Source organism: Hypomesus nipponensis, chromosome 3 (assembly GCF_054491055.1).
Source record: "Hypomesus nipponensis isolate SF chromosome 3, ASM5449105v1, whole genome shotgun sequence".
In the NCBI taxonomy this organism is placed as follows: domain Eukaryota; kingdom Metazoa; phylum Chordata; class Actinopteri; order Osmeriformes; family Osmeridae; genus Hypomesus; species Hypomesus nipponensis.
Genome location: NC_140363.1, coordinates 5,699,689 through 5,717,880, shown reverse-complemented (window position 1 = coordinate 5,717,880; position 18,192 = coordinate 5,699,689). Strand labels below are relative to the sequence as shown.

Sequence of the window (18,192 nt, the reverse complement as noted above, 5' to 3'; positions counted from 1 at the left end):
ACAGCGGGAAAGGTTACTCCCCCCTCCACTCACACACACACACGCACAAACATACACTGAATACACAACCGCATTTCATTATTGCCTCTTCAAAGAGTAGGCTAACTCGTTTGAGTCAACGAGATTACAATTTGTCTGTATATGTGCAAATAACAAGTTATTATAGTTAATAAGTTATAGTTAATAGTTAAGGAGTCAAATACGACCTAAATACAGTTGGCATAGAATTTTACAAAGGTTTTAACCTATCCCGCATCAGGATGCTTGTTTGCGGTTAGAGTAGGCTCCTCTAGATTTGGGTTGGATGTAGCCTCAAGCCACAGCGATCAAATGACGCGAGCGGTTGACGACACTAAATGGCAGCACTTAAAATAGCGCACCTGCCAGCTCTCCCACTGGTAGCATCGTGGCACATCAGCGGTGTTTCAGCACCACGGGGTCGTGGACAGTTCCTTCTATCTGGGTTGTACTGGGAGGTGGAAGCGCCCGGTTCAGGTCAGCACTTCCAAATTGAACGTTTTTGAAAACTATTGCTTGAAATACAAAGGACAAAAATATGAATATTGATTTACCGAAAAACATGTCATTTCTTGATTTTGCTGGAGGGGCTCAACTGCTCCCAGAGGAGAACACCAAGACGGTTCTACCTGCCATCCTGCTAGGGATTAGTGTGACAGGAGGATTAGGGAATCTGCTTGTGCTACTGATTCTCACTCACGATTTTAGAACTGGAAGGGGGTCCGAATTTAAAGCGCTCCTCGTCACCCTAAACTCCACCGACTTGTTGATCCTGGTGCTGTGCGCTCCTGTGCGCGCGATGACATACTACCGACAGACTTGGACTTTGGGGATTTTCGTCTGCAGGACAGCAGATTGGTTTCAGCACTCGTGCCTGGTGGCCAAATCGCTGGTACTTGCGGCCACGAGCAACGCCAGACATAATTTTGTTACAAGCACGTCTAAAAGCGACTTGTTTAATACGACTAAAGTGTACGGAGCTCTGGTGTTCATACTGATAGCGTCCATGAGCTTTCCAATACCCCAAGTGATGTTTGTTTCTTTAAAACCATATGGAGACATCGACCTTTGCGTCTATGACATGCCGATCTGCGCCTCTGACTTCATGAACGTCTTCAACAAGATCTACCCAACTGCTACTTTTGTTATTCCGATCTTTTTCAGTCTTGCATTCTACACCAGAGCCTTACGCAACACCAAGTCCACAATGAACCAGGCAGCCAGTCCGCAACTCCAGACCAAGGCTATCCCTGTGATGCTTTGCGTAAGCGGCGCCACCGCTTTCATGCTCTTGCCAGAATGGGGAACATGGACATGGATCAAGCTTGGAGACGTTAAACCGCCTGTTGGTCTGGTAATTTTTGCACAGGTGTTCCTGTATGCATGTAGCGCGCTTTCCCCAATCATCTTCCTGAGCATATACGACGATGTGCGTCAGGGGGTGGCCGCCCTGTGGCGTTTTCTAACTTGCAGAACCTCCAAACACATCGCCCTAAGCCAAGGTCCTAAAGCGGAGGGAAACGGATCAGAGACAGGACCGATGGTTATTAACTCTGCGCTGGAGCTGGAAAGGGCGTCCTCGTCCACGAGGCCAGAAGTTGTCGACGGCACGGGAAAGACCTTTCCAGATGTGGCACTTTTTTGGACCGAGCGCAGGAACACTGCAGTGGAGGAGGATCAGGATGACCCGGTTCCCTGGGAACGAGAAGAGAAATACAATCAGTGATACTGATAGGGATTTCTCTACAGTTAAAACCTGTTTCGTTTTGTAAAAATTTAAATAATAAATAATGTTCCTACACAAGATAACCCCTCATCCTTTAGAGCCCAACGGTGTTTCACCTCTACCGTTAAATTGCAGTGTTGTTGGTACAATCTATTACGCATCTTTTGATCAGATTAATTCACTTTTGCATTATGATCACCTGTACTGTGTCGGTAACCCTAACTTATCGATGTAAATATGATACAAATATTCAAGAAATGTATATCTTGAGGATGCAGAAGACAATACTTTACATACGTACGTGTTTACATGTGTTTCATAAGGGTAATTTACAAAATACATATAGGCTACAGTATCAATGTTTTGTTAATAATAAACATGTATCGTTTTTGTTCTGCTAATTTGTTTGGGTTTATGGTGCATGTTCTCCATACTGTAACTATTATGAACTATCACCTTGTAGACTAGTGCCTCTGTACCCTGGCATATAGCCAAACAGAAACTATACAGCTCCCCTGACCCTGATTCATCACAGCCCTGACACTCCATGTGACCTATTGTGCAGGAAGATGATTCAAATACATGATTAAGCCAGCCTGTTATATTCCTTTATATGGCTAGTGGGGTTATTTTTAACTGTAGATGGGTTGATGTTAACCTTTGGGTTCCTTTTAAAACGGGCCCTCTTTTCAGCAGTCTCCATTCAGCACCAAAGCACTGCCCCCCGTGCGGCTCGAGCAGATTTGACATTTCAGGATGAATGGAGAGAGAGGTGAAAGGTCAAAGGTGGAGAATAAGTCTATTGAGTTTTCTAGCACTGTCCTGCCCTGGCCAGGCACGCGGGAGGATGTTTTAAGTAGCCTATGCGTTATACTGTTCCTGGCTACAATACGGCAATAAGTACAAATACGGTATGGTTTATTCATTTGCGACCAGCGAATCATTTTACTTCAACCAAGCCCATCCCCCAAAAGCTCCAAAAATAATAACACTGTGAATTAAAAGGTTTTAAAATGATGCCAACAGAACCGTCTAGCAAGCAAGTTTTTGCACTTACTCAATCCTCTGTAATGTGGATGGGTTAAATCAGCTGATTGAATCATTCGTTTCAATAAGTCTGCAATTACTGCAAATAATATAATGGTAGCCTATCTTATATTTCATTCGGTCACGTGAATGCCAGATGCATTCTACCTCGGTGAGCAGTGGCCTGCGGGCAGGAGGCACGCAAAGCCCCATTACGAGTACACAAAATGCAACAGTGCCATTATGAAAATGTAAAGGCAAAAAGACCAACACTTAGCAGCACTGATGCGGATGAAGCTAACATCCGCATACATGCTAGTGCCTTTGGAGTGCTTCAGGGGTTTAGCTGCTTGTGAGTGCTGGTCAGTGAACTAGGACTGAACTCACAGTCTACAACCCGTGTCTTATGGGCGCAGCAGTACCCAAACCATGTTAATACAACAATCACACCTATTAAAGAGCTGCCAGTTTACTTTTCTACATCATCCACGAAAAAACACATTTGCCTATTTGTGCATCAGTTGAGTTAGGGTTGTGATGGTCAATTAAATTTGTTTTAATTTAACTTTGCTAACTCAAAAAGCATAACAAGATTTATAGTCTACATAAAAGCTTACGTTTATATAACTCACCACATAAAACGTGTTTTTGTTTTTATTAGTTTAGTAAACGAGGAGTAGGTGGTTGGAGATGTGAAGAGTGGTTTTAGGTTTGGATGCAAGAGGCTGAAGCCTTGCTGTCCACAGTGTCCAGCCCTCTCCAGAACAACCTTAGGTTAATACTGCCACCAACTGGTTGGAGATGGCAGCTTACAACTGGATCTGTAGCCTAGTTGATACAATATGGAGGATTTCCACATAATATGTTCAGGTAGACCCAAACATCCCAACCTGCAGAGACTCATTTCCGGGAGGTGGCATCCCCCCCCCCTCCCCCCTCCCCACCTTTCGGGAGACTAGTGATGTCTGTAGCCCTATTTTAAGGTAGGCTAAACCTTGTGCATTGAAATACACTAGACTAGCAGATATATTCATGGGTTATAGATCAACTCGGTACTGACGAATATTTATCTTTTAGCCTACATCCTGCCATCAGACCATTTGGATGTCAGAATGATCTTTATATGATCTCTCGTCAAGTAGGCTAGCTAAACGTTGTGAAAGCCTATACAATTTAGTATACTTATAGCTATATCTAGCCATATACAAAGATTTACGATCAAACGATCAATTTACCAGCTAACTTGCTTCAGCAACACTGAAAATGAATGGGGTTGAACGATGGAAAATACAATGTTTAGAACTGTAGGTCGCATGTGACACGCTTTACTTCCGTATTCTTCGATAACTATGGAAGTCTATTGAAGTGTCGCAACTCTTTTTATATGGCTCTGGCTATATCCACACTGGTGGTTTTAAGGTTTGTTTGTGGTATATATAAAATATCAAATGAGCTAAACCAAGATAAATGAAAAAAAAGGCTGGTGGCAACTAATAAAGCTAGTTCTGTTTGTGTTAATTTGTATGTGACAACAGAGAAACTCGTAAGGGCAAGAGCTGTCAACGGGTTAAGAATAGGGTCAGGATTACCACTGCGTGTCTAGAAGAAAAAAAAAAGGTTGCAATTCGTCATCATTTTCGTGCACAACCTTACCGACCAATAAAAATAAAAAGAAACCTCACCGACCAATGATAAGCGGTAAATTGGGTCTCTGGACCAATCATAGGATGCGGGATAAGAAGGTATCCACCTCTAAAAGCACAGAGTGCAGGCTATAACGAAAGTAAGATCGCGTTTGATTGAGAGACCCACCAACTCCTGAACCTCTGGTACGAAAGGTGAGAAAAACCAGCAGACTGTTTAATCGTATCAGATCAATTATTTTCACTTGTGTATTTTCACTATTAGACAATAGTATTAACATGGAATAGCAACGAGGGCTCGTGTAGGGCCTAATTGTTTTTTGTTGCAAACTTTAGTTATAACTAAACACATGTCTCTCGCTCAGATATTAGAATCAAACTTTAATGACAATTAATGACTCGTAATGTACTCTGTCTGGCAACACATTATTTGCAAGTCTATCAACGCGCATTCGAGGTTAACATAAATGGGAGTAATATCCTGCGACTTCATTCACGTTTTTGTGTCGGTCAACAGTGAAGTAAAAATATCGTTTGAACAATACTATAAGGCCTACAGTATATTTGTACTTCTTTTCTTCATAATAATTCAATAAGGCTTTTCGAGGAATTGTCAGTGCAACTTACACGAACTTCAACGGTGTTAATGAGTCAGGCTACTTTTTATTTATTTGAATTGCTATTATTTTATAAATGTTATTACAAAAGTATGAATAGACAATCATAAAATACAAGCTCTTTCTTCCAAACAATTCTCCTCAACAAACCTGTTGAAGTACAACCAGCCAAAGCTGAGCAGTGACCTAGTGTTTTGGAGGGCATTCCTCTGGCACAGCTCTGCATGTCTGCCCTTGCGTCAAGGTGCTTCCCCCAAGACAGGCTCACCTGTGCAGTTGTTTGTAATCCATAATCACATGACAGTTATTGTAAAAAGTAACTTTTGAAAAGTGTGAATAACCAAACATTGACAATACCCAAGTGAGTGTGTACAGTGTGTGTGTGTGTGTGTGTGTGTGTGTACAGCGTGTGTGTGTTTGCTCGTAGCTACTTATCAAGGGATTGACACACAAACTCCCCAGCAGTTCAAACGCAAAAGACTTTGCTCCTTAGTTACTACCCATTATCTGTAGGGAGCTGTGGGCTTCTTCAGTGTGCAGATCCAAAGCAGGTCTTTGACAGTAATCTCTAACGTGCAGTTGTAGTAGGCTTGGGAAGATGTGACTGCGGTTGTCACGTCATGTGTTCCACCTGGCAGAACAGCACGACAGATTATTCCCTGTGTCTGTATAGATATAAACAGGGAAGGGTTTAAAGTGTGTTTAATAAACAGTGATGTGTGATTTGAAATGGCTGGCAGAGATGACGTGAGATGTTCCTTAGACAGTGTGGACATTTGGTTCTCTAAATTGTAGATAGTAACTTTCATATTTCTATGCTTGGAACACTGCTGTGGGGTAATCTTTTATAGCCCATTGGAAAATGTAATCATTTTGAACGTTGGAATCTTTTATTGTGTCATCTGAGATAATGTTGATGGATTTGATGCCAAAGTCACAGTAGATGCCCTTCCATCTTGCAGAGCTCCTTGTGATATTAAGCTGCTGCAGAGACTGGAGGTCATTAATTAGTTACCAATGCTGGTCTAAGGTCTCAGAACAGGTTAGAACAGAACACAGCAGTCCAATCCAACAGTCAGCAATGTGCTTACATCGATTTATTCAGTCTATCTTTTCCCTGAACCACATCCAGCTAGTTGGTAGATTAAACTGTACACATTTTCCCAAGCAGAGGTATTCCCCCACCCAAAGAATGATATTTTGTACTTTTTTACTTATTACTCATTTATTTTTTTGTATTATTGGTTATCACTTTCTGTTTCCTTCAGAAATCATTTCGGTTTCAGTTTCTTAAAAATCCCCTGGCCAGGGTTGCCCCCCAGTAGTTGTGTCGTAGCAGACGCAGAACAGTCTGCACAGATGTCGAATGTTATGACTGTGTACTGCTGTGTTTCGAGCTGCCGCCCTACATACAGTGTTTCTAACTGCCTTGTAGACAGGGTGTTTCTGCAGACAATCAGGATTTCTTTGCTGAGAAAGCGCTGAAGCGAGTGAGAGGACAGGTAACTATGAACTATTCATTAACCACGACAGTGTCACCCCTCACAAATCAAACTATATCTGGATAACAAGCTCTTTGTGTCCTCATAGTGGAAGTATATAGTTACTGTGTTCCTAACGCCTGGCACTCTCCATCTGGATGAGCAGCTTGAAGATGTCCTTTGCCAGTGATAAACTGTATAACAACTACATCCGCAAGAACTTGGGAACGCTCATCACCACGGTGAAAGTGATGGAGATCATGCCCCATCTGCCCTGCCTCACTCAGTCAGACAGGGTACATGAACATGCCACTGTGTCCTCCTTGTGGGTGGAAAGCTGTAAATACTGACACCCCCCAACATACATATTTCGTTTTTAAATTAGCCGCTGTTCATTTGCAGTTACAGTAACTTTCCTTTTTAACATTCCCATTGCGTTTACCTGGACGTGATTTCAGGATGAGATAGGGGCCAAGAAGGACCAGGCGGGGAACTACAACGCTATGCAGCTGTTGGTGGAGTGCCTGAAGAGGAGGGAGAACTGGTCTGAGGAGTTAATCTCAGCGCTCAGGGAATGTGAGCACTATGCCCTGGCCCAGGAGATCCAAGATAAATACAACTCTTTCTTAGTCCAGCGCAGTAAGTAACCAATCAGGTAGCTCTCTCCACTCACTACAGCATTGTTGAGGTCTGGACTGAGGGAATTCTCTAAAAAAAATTCTCCTGTTCCCTAGATCCCAAATCTCCCTCCCCTGCAACAACGGTAGTCAAAGCCCATGTCCACCCAGCACCAACCCCTAATCCGTCCCTGCCCATTCCAGAGAGTTCTGATGACTCTGCATCAGCGTCTCCAGCACAGCCAGCACCTCTTGCCGAGCCAGCCCCTCAGCCCTCCCCTCCACTCAGGGCTGCTGTAGACCCACCACCAGCCCCTCAGCCCTCCCTTCCGCTCAGGGATGCTGTAGACCCACCACCAGCCCCTCAGCCCTCCCCTCCGCTCAGGGATGCTGTAGACCCACCACCAGCCCCTCAGCCCTCCCCTCCACTCAGGGCTGCTGTAGACCCACCACCAGCCCCTCAGCCCTCCCCTCCGCTCAGGGATGCTGTAGACCCACCACCAGCCCCTCAGCCCTCCCCTCCGCTCAGGGATGCTGTAGACCCACCACCAGCCCCTCAGCCCTCCCCTCTACTCAGGGATGCTGTAGACCCACCACCAGCCCCTCAGCCCTCCCCTCCGCTCAGGGATGCTGTAGACCCACCACCAGTTCCCCTGCCCTCCCCTCCGCTCAGGGCTGTGGATCCTCACCTGGAAGTTGCACCAGCAAGCCCAAAGAGTCCTCAGCAGCAGCCGCACCGCAGTGTAGCCCCTAGCGGTAGGTCTACTGTCCTGTTAACCGATGCAAACACAATGAATAGACTGAATTTCCTTGGATGCCTGGGTGAAGTATTGTGTTGTTCTATTCTCCAGATCTCAAACCACCTCCACCTGCGACCCCCGTAGCCATTGAGATTCCACCCCAAAGACCTCCCTCTCCTCCAGTCGCAGTCCTGCAGGAAGTCCTCACTGATGACACCCTAACCTCACGCAATGGCAGTGCACTGGCCAGCCAGGTGCCAGGATTTGACCTTGGGGTGACCTCTGAAGCTGTTCACCCCACTGATACACCTGCCTCCTCCCAGGCTGACCAAATCCCAACAGCCCCTGTGGAAGCCAGCCAATCACCAAGGACTCGTCCAGGCCAGACAGACCCATCGTCCACCACCGAACCTTCTCCATCCCTGGCCCATTCATCCCTGGATCAGATAAAACTCCCGGTCCAGGACACCGCACCCCTGAGTCCGGTTGTGCTTCCCCTGGCCCAGCAGCCAGGGGAGGACTCTGATCCCACCCTACAGGTGGGTATCAGACGCTTGCTAAATCATTGTGTAAGAGTGCATTGTTGTATCGCCTGACTACTATTTATGTTGAATTAGCTTGAAATACAGCCAATGACAGCAACAGTAAGGATGAGCATCACTAACACTGCTCTCTCCTGCAGGTCACGAGGGGTTATGAACAGGCAGAGGCTCCCCTGACTCAGCCTGTCTCTGTTGCCCCCTGCTGGTCACCAGTGGATGGTGCAGATGGGCCAGTCTCCACCCTCAGTGATGAGTACTTCAGCAAGCCTGCGCCTCTCCTGAGCACCCCCCGTTACCCTGACAGCCCCGCCACAAATAACTCCATCCCAGAGGCGCCCTACTCCGTGAACACCGGATGTCTGGAAATAAGTCGCTCAGTTTCAGGCCTTGACCCTGAGTCTGCTGCCAGAGCTCCTACAGTCTGCTCCACTGTGACTTCTGACCCCGAGGTGGCTGCAAACCCAGGACCATGTCAGCAGAATGGAGTTCTCGAGGAGGATACGTCCGTGTTCCATAATGAACCTGAGGAGAACTCCTTTGAGGCTACCAGCCAAAGCTCCTTAGGGGATCAGGAAGTTCTAACCAACGTGTTCCATGTTTATGAGGAACCATCTGTCCTGAACCACGACGGCCAAACCCAGAGCATGATGGGTAATGCTGTAAGTTCATTTGAAGATCCACCAGTTAAGAATAATGACAGCCAATCCCAGATTATACTCGGAGATGGCGTCCCTGAGTCTGATGACCTACATGAGAGCGTCCGGAGGAACGCTGCCTGCATCGCTGACGACTCCAAAAGTCAAATCCTCAACGGCCAAGCAACCAAGGAGCCTATTTCCGATCCTCCCGTCAGCGATGTCACTATATCCGTCATCGCGGCCTCCTCAAGTGAAGACAGCCAGAACTCTGAGCTGGAGGAGGGCTTGCTGGAGCAGGAGACCCAGCAGCAGGAACCACAGGAGGGGGGAACCATTCCACTAAAGAACCCAACTAAGCCAAAGAACCAGAAGAACTATTATCTCCTGACGGCGGCAGCTGTGGGGGTCTCGGCTCTCTTTGTAGCATGGAGGCTGAAGAATTAAACATGTCTTCGGAAAGATGGAGTTTGTCCTTTAAAAGAGCGTTGGCACTGTGCCTTACTGTAGGGACTGGAGCATAAAGGTGAAGTGTTTTTCCGAGATGATGCAAACGCTTAATCTTTAACTGACATCAAACAACAGGAAGCCTGCCTTGTTCAGAACTTAAAATCAAGGAATAGTTAGAAACAGAACTTCCCAAATGCTTGTGTACAGAGTCCAAACGCAGCACTGCTAAATCAAAGTGTGTATTTACATGCTTCACAGATTGTATTTCTAGAGCTTGTTGAGAGGGTAATCTGAGGCCAGTTGTGTGTCCAGGGTTAACGCTTACTGCACCCTTCTGATAGCGCTATTTATTCACACACTTGAGTGATGTAAACTGCTGTAGCTTACTTTGGGGAAAAGGGGACTATGCTGATACCAAGTTGTTTTGGATCTGCTGCTAGGATGCTGTAACATTATTCTACTACCTGCCAGCAATTTGACTTCTCTTTCAATCATTTTAATGTTAATCACAATTTGTTACAGCCATTATCTTTATTGTTATTTATTTGTAGTTTATTGAAAAACAAGGCAAGACATGGTATGAAAAATGTATTGGTACCCCCTGTTATGTACAGATGTATTATCATCTCAAATGATAGTGTAGCATGAACATACATTTGTATTTTTATTAATATACTGTATACTGCACTTTATACTATTATACTATACTGTACACTATACTGAACATTTGAATTTGCTTTTGTGCAAGTATTGTTTAGCAAGAATAAATCACAACAGTATGGTGTTGACTGAGGACACACTGTATAGTATGTCTATATGTACAAGCTTGCATTCTACTTTTATTTTAGATATGTGTTTGTAAATTTGTATTTTATTATCATTACTATAGAGATAAGATTATAGTCTTTATTTAAAAAAAAACAATTTAGATTTGTCTATTGTAAATGTATTAAATATTCTAAATTGTAGCATGCCCAAGTGGACTGTAGGTCTTTGTGTGATACCCCAAAACTCTGAGAAGCTTTCAATTCAATCTGTACGACCTGTTGCACATTCAAATACAAATCAATAAAATTCTTCTAAAATGTCTTTATTGTGTTCAATTTCTATAATGTACAAAAGCTGCATCTCATAAAACAGATTGAGCTACCTTTGTCTGTTCCTTTATTTAGTTTCTACATCTCTCTATTGGCTGTTGGACACTCGACCACCCGCCTATTTTATTAGAAATAAGCCCCGATAGGCTCAACATTCTTGTCACTTACAGTATTAGCACGTACACACCGAGTGAACGCTGTCGTATTAACTCGTAACTAGCCACGACGCGACTGTAACTTAACAAAAATGACTGATAATAGGACATTATTGAGTAGTCACTAGTAATAATAGACAGAGTTGTCTCAATGGAACAGAATGGCAAGATGTCTGACGAGGATGCGAGGGACGAGGACGAGTCGCCTGCGAAGCAGCTTCGCACAATGAGGGGGATTTGTAAAAATAAATTGATAGTCGATAACAACATGGAGTCAAATACAGCCGGTGGGAGTGCAGCTGACGACGGACAAACCTCCGAAACTACCGCTAGACCAAGACATGACTCGCTGAGAAGGAACAGACCGCGTATGTCACTATGTCATGCTGGCGCAATTTGTCAAGAGCCAAGCCGTCTATTTATTTATTGAATAACAACTGTAGAAGCTAACGCAAGCAAGCGTAACAGCGTTAGCTAGTTATCTGCGTCATATACACATTGCATAGTGGCGCTCCAAGAAATATATCTGTTTTTTTTTGTTGGTAAAATGTTCTTGCCAGCAAGCTTACGGTATTCCCTCAATTACCGTTGTTGAGTGTAATATCACCTGGCTTTCTGGCGCGTTACTGCCAGGCAGGCAGTCAAGATGGCGTGCAACACGCACTGTTCTATTGTAGCGAAGGATCAGTTCAGCAGCATTACGTTACAATCTCAGTTCACGTTAAGTTTGTTGTTATAACCAATTAAATAGAAAAAAACTAAAATTGACGGACATAAATTCAATAAATATAAGATAGATTTTTAATCTATCACCTGCGTCTTATTTTGTCATTCTTTTGAAACAATTTCCAGCAGCAGCCTCCAACCAAACCTTGTCACATAATGCTTCATCCTGTGCCCTCCATAATATCAGCCCCCCCATCTCTCTCTCTCTGCCTCTTTCGTTCTCCTTCCGTCTCTCTCATTCTCAGCCTTCCCCTGGTTTGGGATGGACATTGGTGGCACGCTGGTAAAGCTGGTGTACTTCGAGCCCAAGGACATAACGGCAGCGGAGGAGCAGGAGGAGGTGGAGAACCTGAAGAGCATCCGACGCTACCTCACCTCCAACACGGCCTACGGCAAGACCGGGGTCCGGGACGTCCACCTGGAGTTGGCGGAGCTGTCGCTGTGCGGCCGAACGGGGAGCCTCCACTTCATTCGCTTCCCCACCCCGGACCTGCCCGCCTTCCTGCAGATGGTCCGCAACAAGCACTTCTCCAGCCTGCACACCGCCCTCTGTGCCACGGGCGGGGGGGCCTACAAGTTTGAGTCTGACTTCCGCACGGTGAGAGAGCAATCGGTCCTACCATCAGCTTTCGCTGTCTTCCTAGCCCCCCTTCACTTTAGCAACACCTCCATGCGTGTGACTCTCACTTGGTGGGTAAACATGCGTGTGACTCTCACTTGGTGGGTAAACATGCGTGTGACTCTCACTTGGTGGGTAAACATGCGTGTGTTCTGTGTTCTCCGTGAAGATGGCGGATCTGCAGCTTCGCAAGCTGGATGAGCTGGACTGTCTGGTTCGGGGGGTGCTGTACATGGACTCGGCCGTGTCCCGCGGCCTCTCCGAGTGCTACTACTATGAGAACCCTACAGACCCCGAGCTCTGTGCCCGGAGGCCCTACGCCCTGGAGAACCCCTACCCCTTGCTGCTGGTCAACATAGGCTCAGGGGTCAGCATCCTGGCCGTCTACTCAGAGAACAACTACAAACGCGTCACGGGGACCAGGTGAGACAGGGTGGCATCTGGGAGGTCAGACGGGTAGGGAGACAGGTAGTGCTGGAAGGTCAGACAGGTAGGGAGACAGGTAGTGCTGGAAGGTCAGACAGGTAGGGAGACAGGTAGTGCTGCAAGGTTAGACAGGTAGGGAAACAGGTAGTGCTGGAAGGTCAGACAAGTAGGGAGACAGGTAGTGCTGGAAGGTTAGACAGGTAGGGAGACAGGTAGTGCTGGAAGGTCAGACAAGTAGGGAGACAGGTAGTGCTGGAAGGTTAGACAGGTAGGGAGACAGGTAGTGCTGGAAGGTTAGACAGGTAGGGAGACAGGTGGTGCTGGGAGGTCAGACAAGTAGGGAGACAGGTAGTGCTGGAAGGTTAGACAAGTAGGGAGACAGGTAGTGCTGGAAGGTTAGACAGGTAGGGAGACAGGTAGTGCTGGAAGGTCAGACAAGTAGGGAGACAGGTGGTGCTGGAAGGTTAGACAGGTAGGGAGACAGGTAGTGCTGGAAGGTTAGACAGGTAGGGAGACAGGTGGTGCTGGGAGGTCAGACAAGTAGGGAGACAGGTAGTGCTGGAAGGTTAGACAGGTAGGGAGACAGGTAGTGCTGGAAGGTCAGACAAGTAGGGAGACAGGTAGTGCTGGAAGGTTAGACAGGTAGGGAGACAGGTGGTGCTGGGAGGTCAGACAAGTAGGGAGACAGGTAGTGCTGGAAGGTCAGACAGGTAGGGAGACAGGTAGTGCTGGGAGGTCAGACAGGTAGTGCTAGTTAGACAGGTGAGAGAGATGGGCAGCACTGGGTAGTTCTGTGTGGCCAGCTTGTAATCAAATAGGTAGTGTGGTCACATCTGTGGTCAGACAAGTAGGGGGACATCTGGCCTCTGTGTCTCCCTGGTGCTAAAACTAACAAGAGTTGGTTTCCACTAGCAAGTAGACCACATCCTTTGAGGATCCTTTGGGGAGTGTGTACTAGAAGTGTAGCCAAATTTCAACTCTAATACAACGTAGGTTGCTTTACGAATGAAATGTTTTGTACCAAGTTAAATGGGGTTGGATAAGCTATGTTCTTCCTCTTCTCCGTGTCTGCCCTGGTGTTAGCTGATCTCAGGACTTCCTGTCAGCTGCCCTGGTGTTAGCTGATCTCAGGACTTCCTGTCTGCTGCCCTGGTGTTAGCTTGTCTGCAGAGCTTGAAAGAGCCTCTTGTATTCAGTCTGGCACATGTGTCCGGTTGTCCATTTACACAACCTCTGTGCCACACATCTGTGTTGAGCTACATGGACCAGTGTCATAGTTTGTCTGTTCCTGTTAGCGTAGGGGAAGTGTAGGAAGGTAGCTGGATTCTGTTCATCCTTAGTAGTTTCAGAATGCTTAGGCTGAAGTTTCATCTATTACATTTTTGTTGTTGAACTCTATTCAATCATAAGCCAGATGTTCATGATGGTGTCCTACTATAGGTTTTGTATAATAAACATCCCAAAAGTTTTACTATCCAATCACACGAAGGTACTAATCATCAAAAATAGTGTATTTGAGGACTCTGATGAAACAGCATGTGTCCAGGTATACAGAGCAGCATTCTGAGTGTGTGTGTGTGTGTGTGTGCCCAGCCTGGGGGGAGGGACGTTCCTGGGGCTGTGCTGCTTGCTGACGGGCTGCTCCAGCTTTGAGGAGGCCCTGCACATGGCCTCCCAGGGGGAGAGCACGCGCGTGGACAAGCTGGTGCGGGACATCTACGGGGGCGACTACGAGAGGTTCGGCCTCCCTGGCTTTGCCGTGGCCTCCAGGTGAGTCCTTAGACTGCGGTATGTTACCGCAGGGATGTATATTTCACTGTTTTATGTGACTGCATGTACATATCACCGTTGTGTGTTACTGTGGTGTAATGTAGCTGTTATTTGACTTACCTGTCATCTGCAACCAAGCAAACGCATGTCATTAATTGTAGGATCAAAAAAACCCACATTTGGATTAATCGTTGAGAAAATCCTACAACATTTTGTTGTCTCCATCCCTCTCTTACTCTGTGTTTCCTCTTGATATAGTTTTGGCAACATGATGTCTAAAGACAAACGGGAGTCTGTCTCCAAGGAGGATCTGGCCCGAGCGACCTTGGTGACCATCACCAACAACATTGGCTCCATCACCAGGATGTGTGCTTTAAACGAGGTCAGTTATAAACACAGTTATAACCAAGGTCAGGTATGAACACTGTACTAGACTTTGTAAATGAGGTTAGTTCTAAACACTGTCAATTAAGTTAGTGTGGTTATGTTTGGGCAGGGCGATATGTGAAAAGATGAACTTGCAGTACATAGTCATGCCCAATTGAGAGTATTCTACATAGGACAGAATTCTAAAGACACCAGAAGGTACATTAGTATGCTTGCTACCAGCAAGGCACATTACCATTATCTCACATATATAAATATTACAGTCACTGCTACTCCTCCCCCAGTTTTTGCAGTACCCCACGTAGACATGAAAGGTGTCTATGTGAGTGTTGCTATAGCTTGTGGAAGGTTCTGGTGCATGATTTATAAAATATTAATATTTTAGTGGCAAATTTTGTGTACTAGCCACTGCTGCAGCAATAGCTGTGTTCATGTGACCACCTAGTCCTGTCAACACCAGGGGCCTCATGTATAAACGTTGCGTACGCACAAAAAGCTTGCATACGCTGGTTTTCACGCACACTTTGTGATGTATAAAGATTTACTTGACGTGAGAATGTGCGGGCCTTCACGGAAACTTTTAAGCAGACGTGAGAATGTGCGGACCGTACGTAAAGTCTTGTCTGGCTCTGTAACATGCCGAGACTCAACAAACATTACAAATAAAGTTTCCACTAGTACGTTTATGACGTTGACTATTCAAAAACATTAAACTAAAAGTTTGATCATTAATTTGGATAATCACATCAAAATGCCAAACCCAAAACGGGATATGCTATATAGCCTTCCGTTTATACCGCCACCACTTAATAACTTCTGTTAAACTTGAGGCTGTCAAACGAACGACAAAATCACTCAGGAAATGCATGTCACGCCAACCCTATAGCTGCCATGCTGTTACGATGCGCCACCACTCGTTTCTTCATTTGAAGTTTTATATCGGACCTTTTCTTCTTAATTTCTGTCATGGTCCGGTTCTCTGAACCCACAGCATTGATGGCCCTATAATAATAATAATTTTATTTGTAATGCACTTTACATTTAGCTAAATCTCAAAGTGCTGCAGGCTAAAAACAATTAAGGGCGCAAATAGTGACAGTTTTCCACTCTGCTGACTTTCTTTTGTCACTAATACCTGATGACAGGCCGCCAAACAGGACCCATTTTCTCGCCTCCACCTCAGTTGTCCGGACCTCGATCTCACAGTCCCCGTATTTCTTCGAATAAACGCTGCGGCGTTTTAACGTTCATTTTTGGTCCGGTGTTTCTTCGAGGAAGGCGTTTATTCGAAGAAATACGGTAATTCAGATAAGTAAATGACCTCAGGAGCGCATTTTTAGTCAATCTGCATATTAATTTATGGGAGGAGGCAAGGCGGGGTCAGTGGCTCGTTCACGTGCGGTCAATTTCACGTTGATTGTGATTTATAAAGGAAAGGTGCGCAGGATCTGGCGCACGACCGGTTTTATACATGTGAATATTTCTGTGCGTAGGTACTTTTCGAGTTTTGGCCGTACGCCATCTTCTGGTATGAAAGCTGCGCAATCCTTTATACATGAGGCCCCTGATGCATTGTGGAAGATTTTTTCTCGAAAATGTAGATCCTTGCATGGCCTACCCCCAGGTTACGTGTGTTTCAGGCTGTGTGGTCAAGGTCATCATGGTTCACGGTTTCCTCTCTGTCCTCAGCCTCTTTACTGTGCTGCCTTGTGGCGTCTGGATCAAGCAGCATTGTACAGGGCTATGAGGACATGGAGACCTGCAACAGACTAATACACCCACAACCCAATGAAACTTACTGACACAATAAGATACAGAAAAATATGATAAGCTCAGCTATCAGTGTGTTGAGACATCTTAAACAGGGTTTAACAGGCATTGATTTGGTCAGCAATCATGTTTTTGAGGCGTTGTCGGTAACCCCATGATGTCTCTGTGTTTGTGAAGAACATTGAGAGGGTGGTGTTTGTTGGGAACTTCCTGAGGGTGAACACCCTGTCCATGAAGCTCCTGGCCTACGCCATGGACTACTGGTCCAAAGGCCAGCTAAAGGCTTTGTTCCTCAGGCACGAGGTAAGCCCCACAGTCCCTGTCCTACACACAGACCCTTCCACCTCCTCTGGGCTCCAAACAAGTTGTTGGGAAGAGGAAAATGAGGATGACTCGACCACCAACTAAACTGATGCTTGTTTGTGTTGTCAGGGTTACTTTGGAGCAGTTGGAGCTCTTCTGGAACTTCTGAACCCTTCCTGAATGTTCTGGAAGGTCGGCTGTCCAGAGGACCACTGAAGCACTGATGACTATGCTCTGAATCAGTGAGACACACTGTGGATGTCATGTACAGCTGTACTGTAGGAGAGTCAAACGAATCTGCACATTCTTATAAATGCATATTTTTCTTTACCTTCAAGATGTCTCACCAGTATGTCCTTAAATGCTGTATTTCGTAAAGCTTTAATACTATAAGCACGTCAGAGAACTGGGCATTTAGAGGACTGGTCAAGGTCTCCAAATCGGTTTCAAGGAGCTTTAAACTCAAACTGCTGTCCATACTGCTGAGAGCAGCTCTGATGCTCTCTATCTTATACCAGTATTGTTCTTTTGAAAACAAATTTCTTTATATCCATGACCTTTACATTTACCGCTTTACATTTAACGGTTGATGTTTTATGAATTTATTATGTTTGGTGTTGAGGATATCCATTGTTCATGAGTGGTAAATGTCCATTTTGTTTGTGTAGCGTAAATGTAAGGGATTCATAAATGCTGCAGTCATCAGAAGGTGCTTTGGGAGGTTCAGTTCAAACGAATGTCTTATACACGTGTATCTATATCATCATCCATCCTTTAAAAACCCTTTTGCATGTCAGGCTCATTCTAAATTCTGTGAACCTCTAATCCATTTGGGTTTTAACACGTTATCTCTGTTTGAAGTTCCATGGTTTTACTTAGCATAATTGTCTTATTGGAATTCAATAGGGACCATGCAATACAAAACACATACACATTTGTAATTTTGTTTAATTGTCAGATTGACAACCAAAGTTGGTTATACAGAACTGTGAAGTCGTACATTTCTTTGTGTTTTGCTGCAAGCGAGTCTTATTTAGAGTCGGTGTGAACTTCCGGGTTCTGACTTTTGTTGTCTGTTGGTAGCAGAGTTGAAAGCCACTGATCAGTTCTCAAGGGAAGACAAAGTGCCTGTATTGATTTACAGCATAGGTGACAATCATGAGATGCTTCTAACGGCAGATTTCTTAGGCCTACTTCAGAGTGCCCTCTGGTGGGCTGGTATGTGTAAAGCAAGACATAATGTACTTTTGTCACAATGTTTTTAATTGATTTTGTATTGTTAATAAATTATTTTGATAACCCATTTCTTATAGCAAATTTGTTATTAGTAAATTAGGACATTCAAACATTCCCAATTTGATATGGCGTTGTTGCCTTACGCAAGTGGAAAAGCTGTTACAGAACCATCCATGAAAGAGGCAGTGTCTTTCCAGGGAAAATCCTC

The 18,192-nt window shown here is 45.2% G+C and overlaps 3 protein-coding genes across 6 annotated transcripts; all 3 read left to right on the top strand.

The window, feature by feature from the left end:
• The first annotated feature begins 556 nt into the window (after positions 1-556).
• LOC146299536 (G-protein coupled receptor 151) lies at positions 557-1,744 on the top strand. The gene has a single exon (XM_084683161.1). The coding sequence runs from the start codon at positions 557-559 to the stop codon at positions 1,742-1,744; it is 1,188 nt and encodes a 395-aa protein (XP_084539287.1).
• A 2,099-nt stretch (positions 1,745-3,843) lies between these two features.
• On the top strand, positions 3,844-10,584 carry mavs (mitochondrial antiviral signaling protein). Of its 4 annotated transcripts, none has more exons than XM_084673446.1 (7): positions 3,844-4,608; positions 6,466-6,532; positions 6,678-6,807; positions 6,970-7,150; positions 7,246-7,884; positions 7,980-8,437; positions 8,551-10,584. In XM_084673446.1, the coding sequence occupies exons 3-7, from the start codon at positions 6,685-6,687 to the stop codon at positions 9,490-9,492; spliced, it is 2,343 nt and encodes a 780-aa protein (XP_084529572.1). In that variant the 5' UTR covers positions 3,844-4,608; positions 6,466-6,532; positions 6,678-6,684; the 3' UTR covers positions 9,493-10,584. The 4 variants fall into 4 exon arrangements, with proteins under 4 accessions (XP_084529572.1, XP_084529557.1, XP_084529563.1 ...); XM_084673431.1 differs by having other exon boundaries at positions 6,621-6,807; XM_084673437.1 differs by having other exon boundaries at positions 3,844-6,532.
• A 182-nt stretch (positions 10,585-10,766) lies between these two features.
• On the top strand, positions 10,767-18,051 carry pank2 (pantothenate kinase 2). The gene is made up of 7 exons (XM_084673468.1): positions 10,767-11,115; positions 11,719-12,071; positions 12,262-12,515; positions 14,112-14,288; positions 14,547-14,670; positions 16,623-16,748; positions 16,878-18,051. Exons 1-7 carry the CDS (start codon positions 10,899-10,901, stop codon positions 16,926-16,928), a joined length of 1,302 nt encoding a protein of 433 aa, XP_084529594.1. The 5' UTR covers positions 10,767-10,898; the 3' UTR covers positions 16,929-18,051.
• Positions 18,052-18,192: the final 141 nt, after the last annotated feature.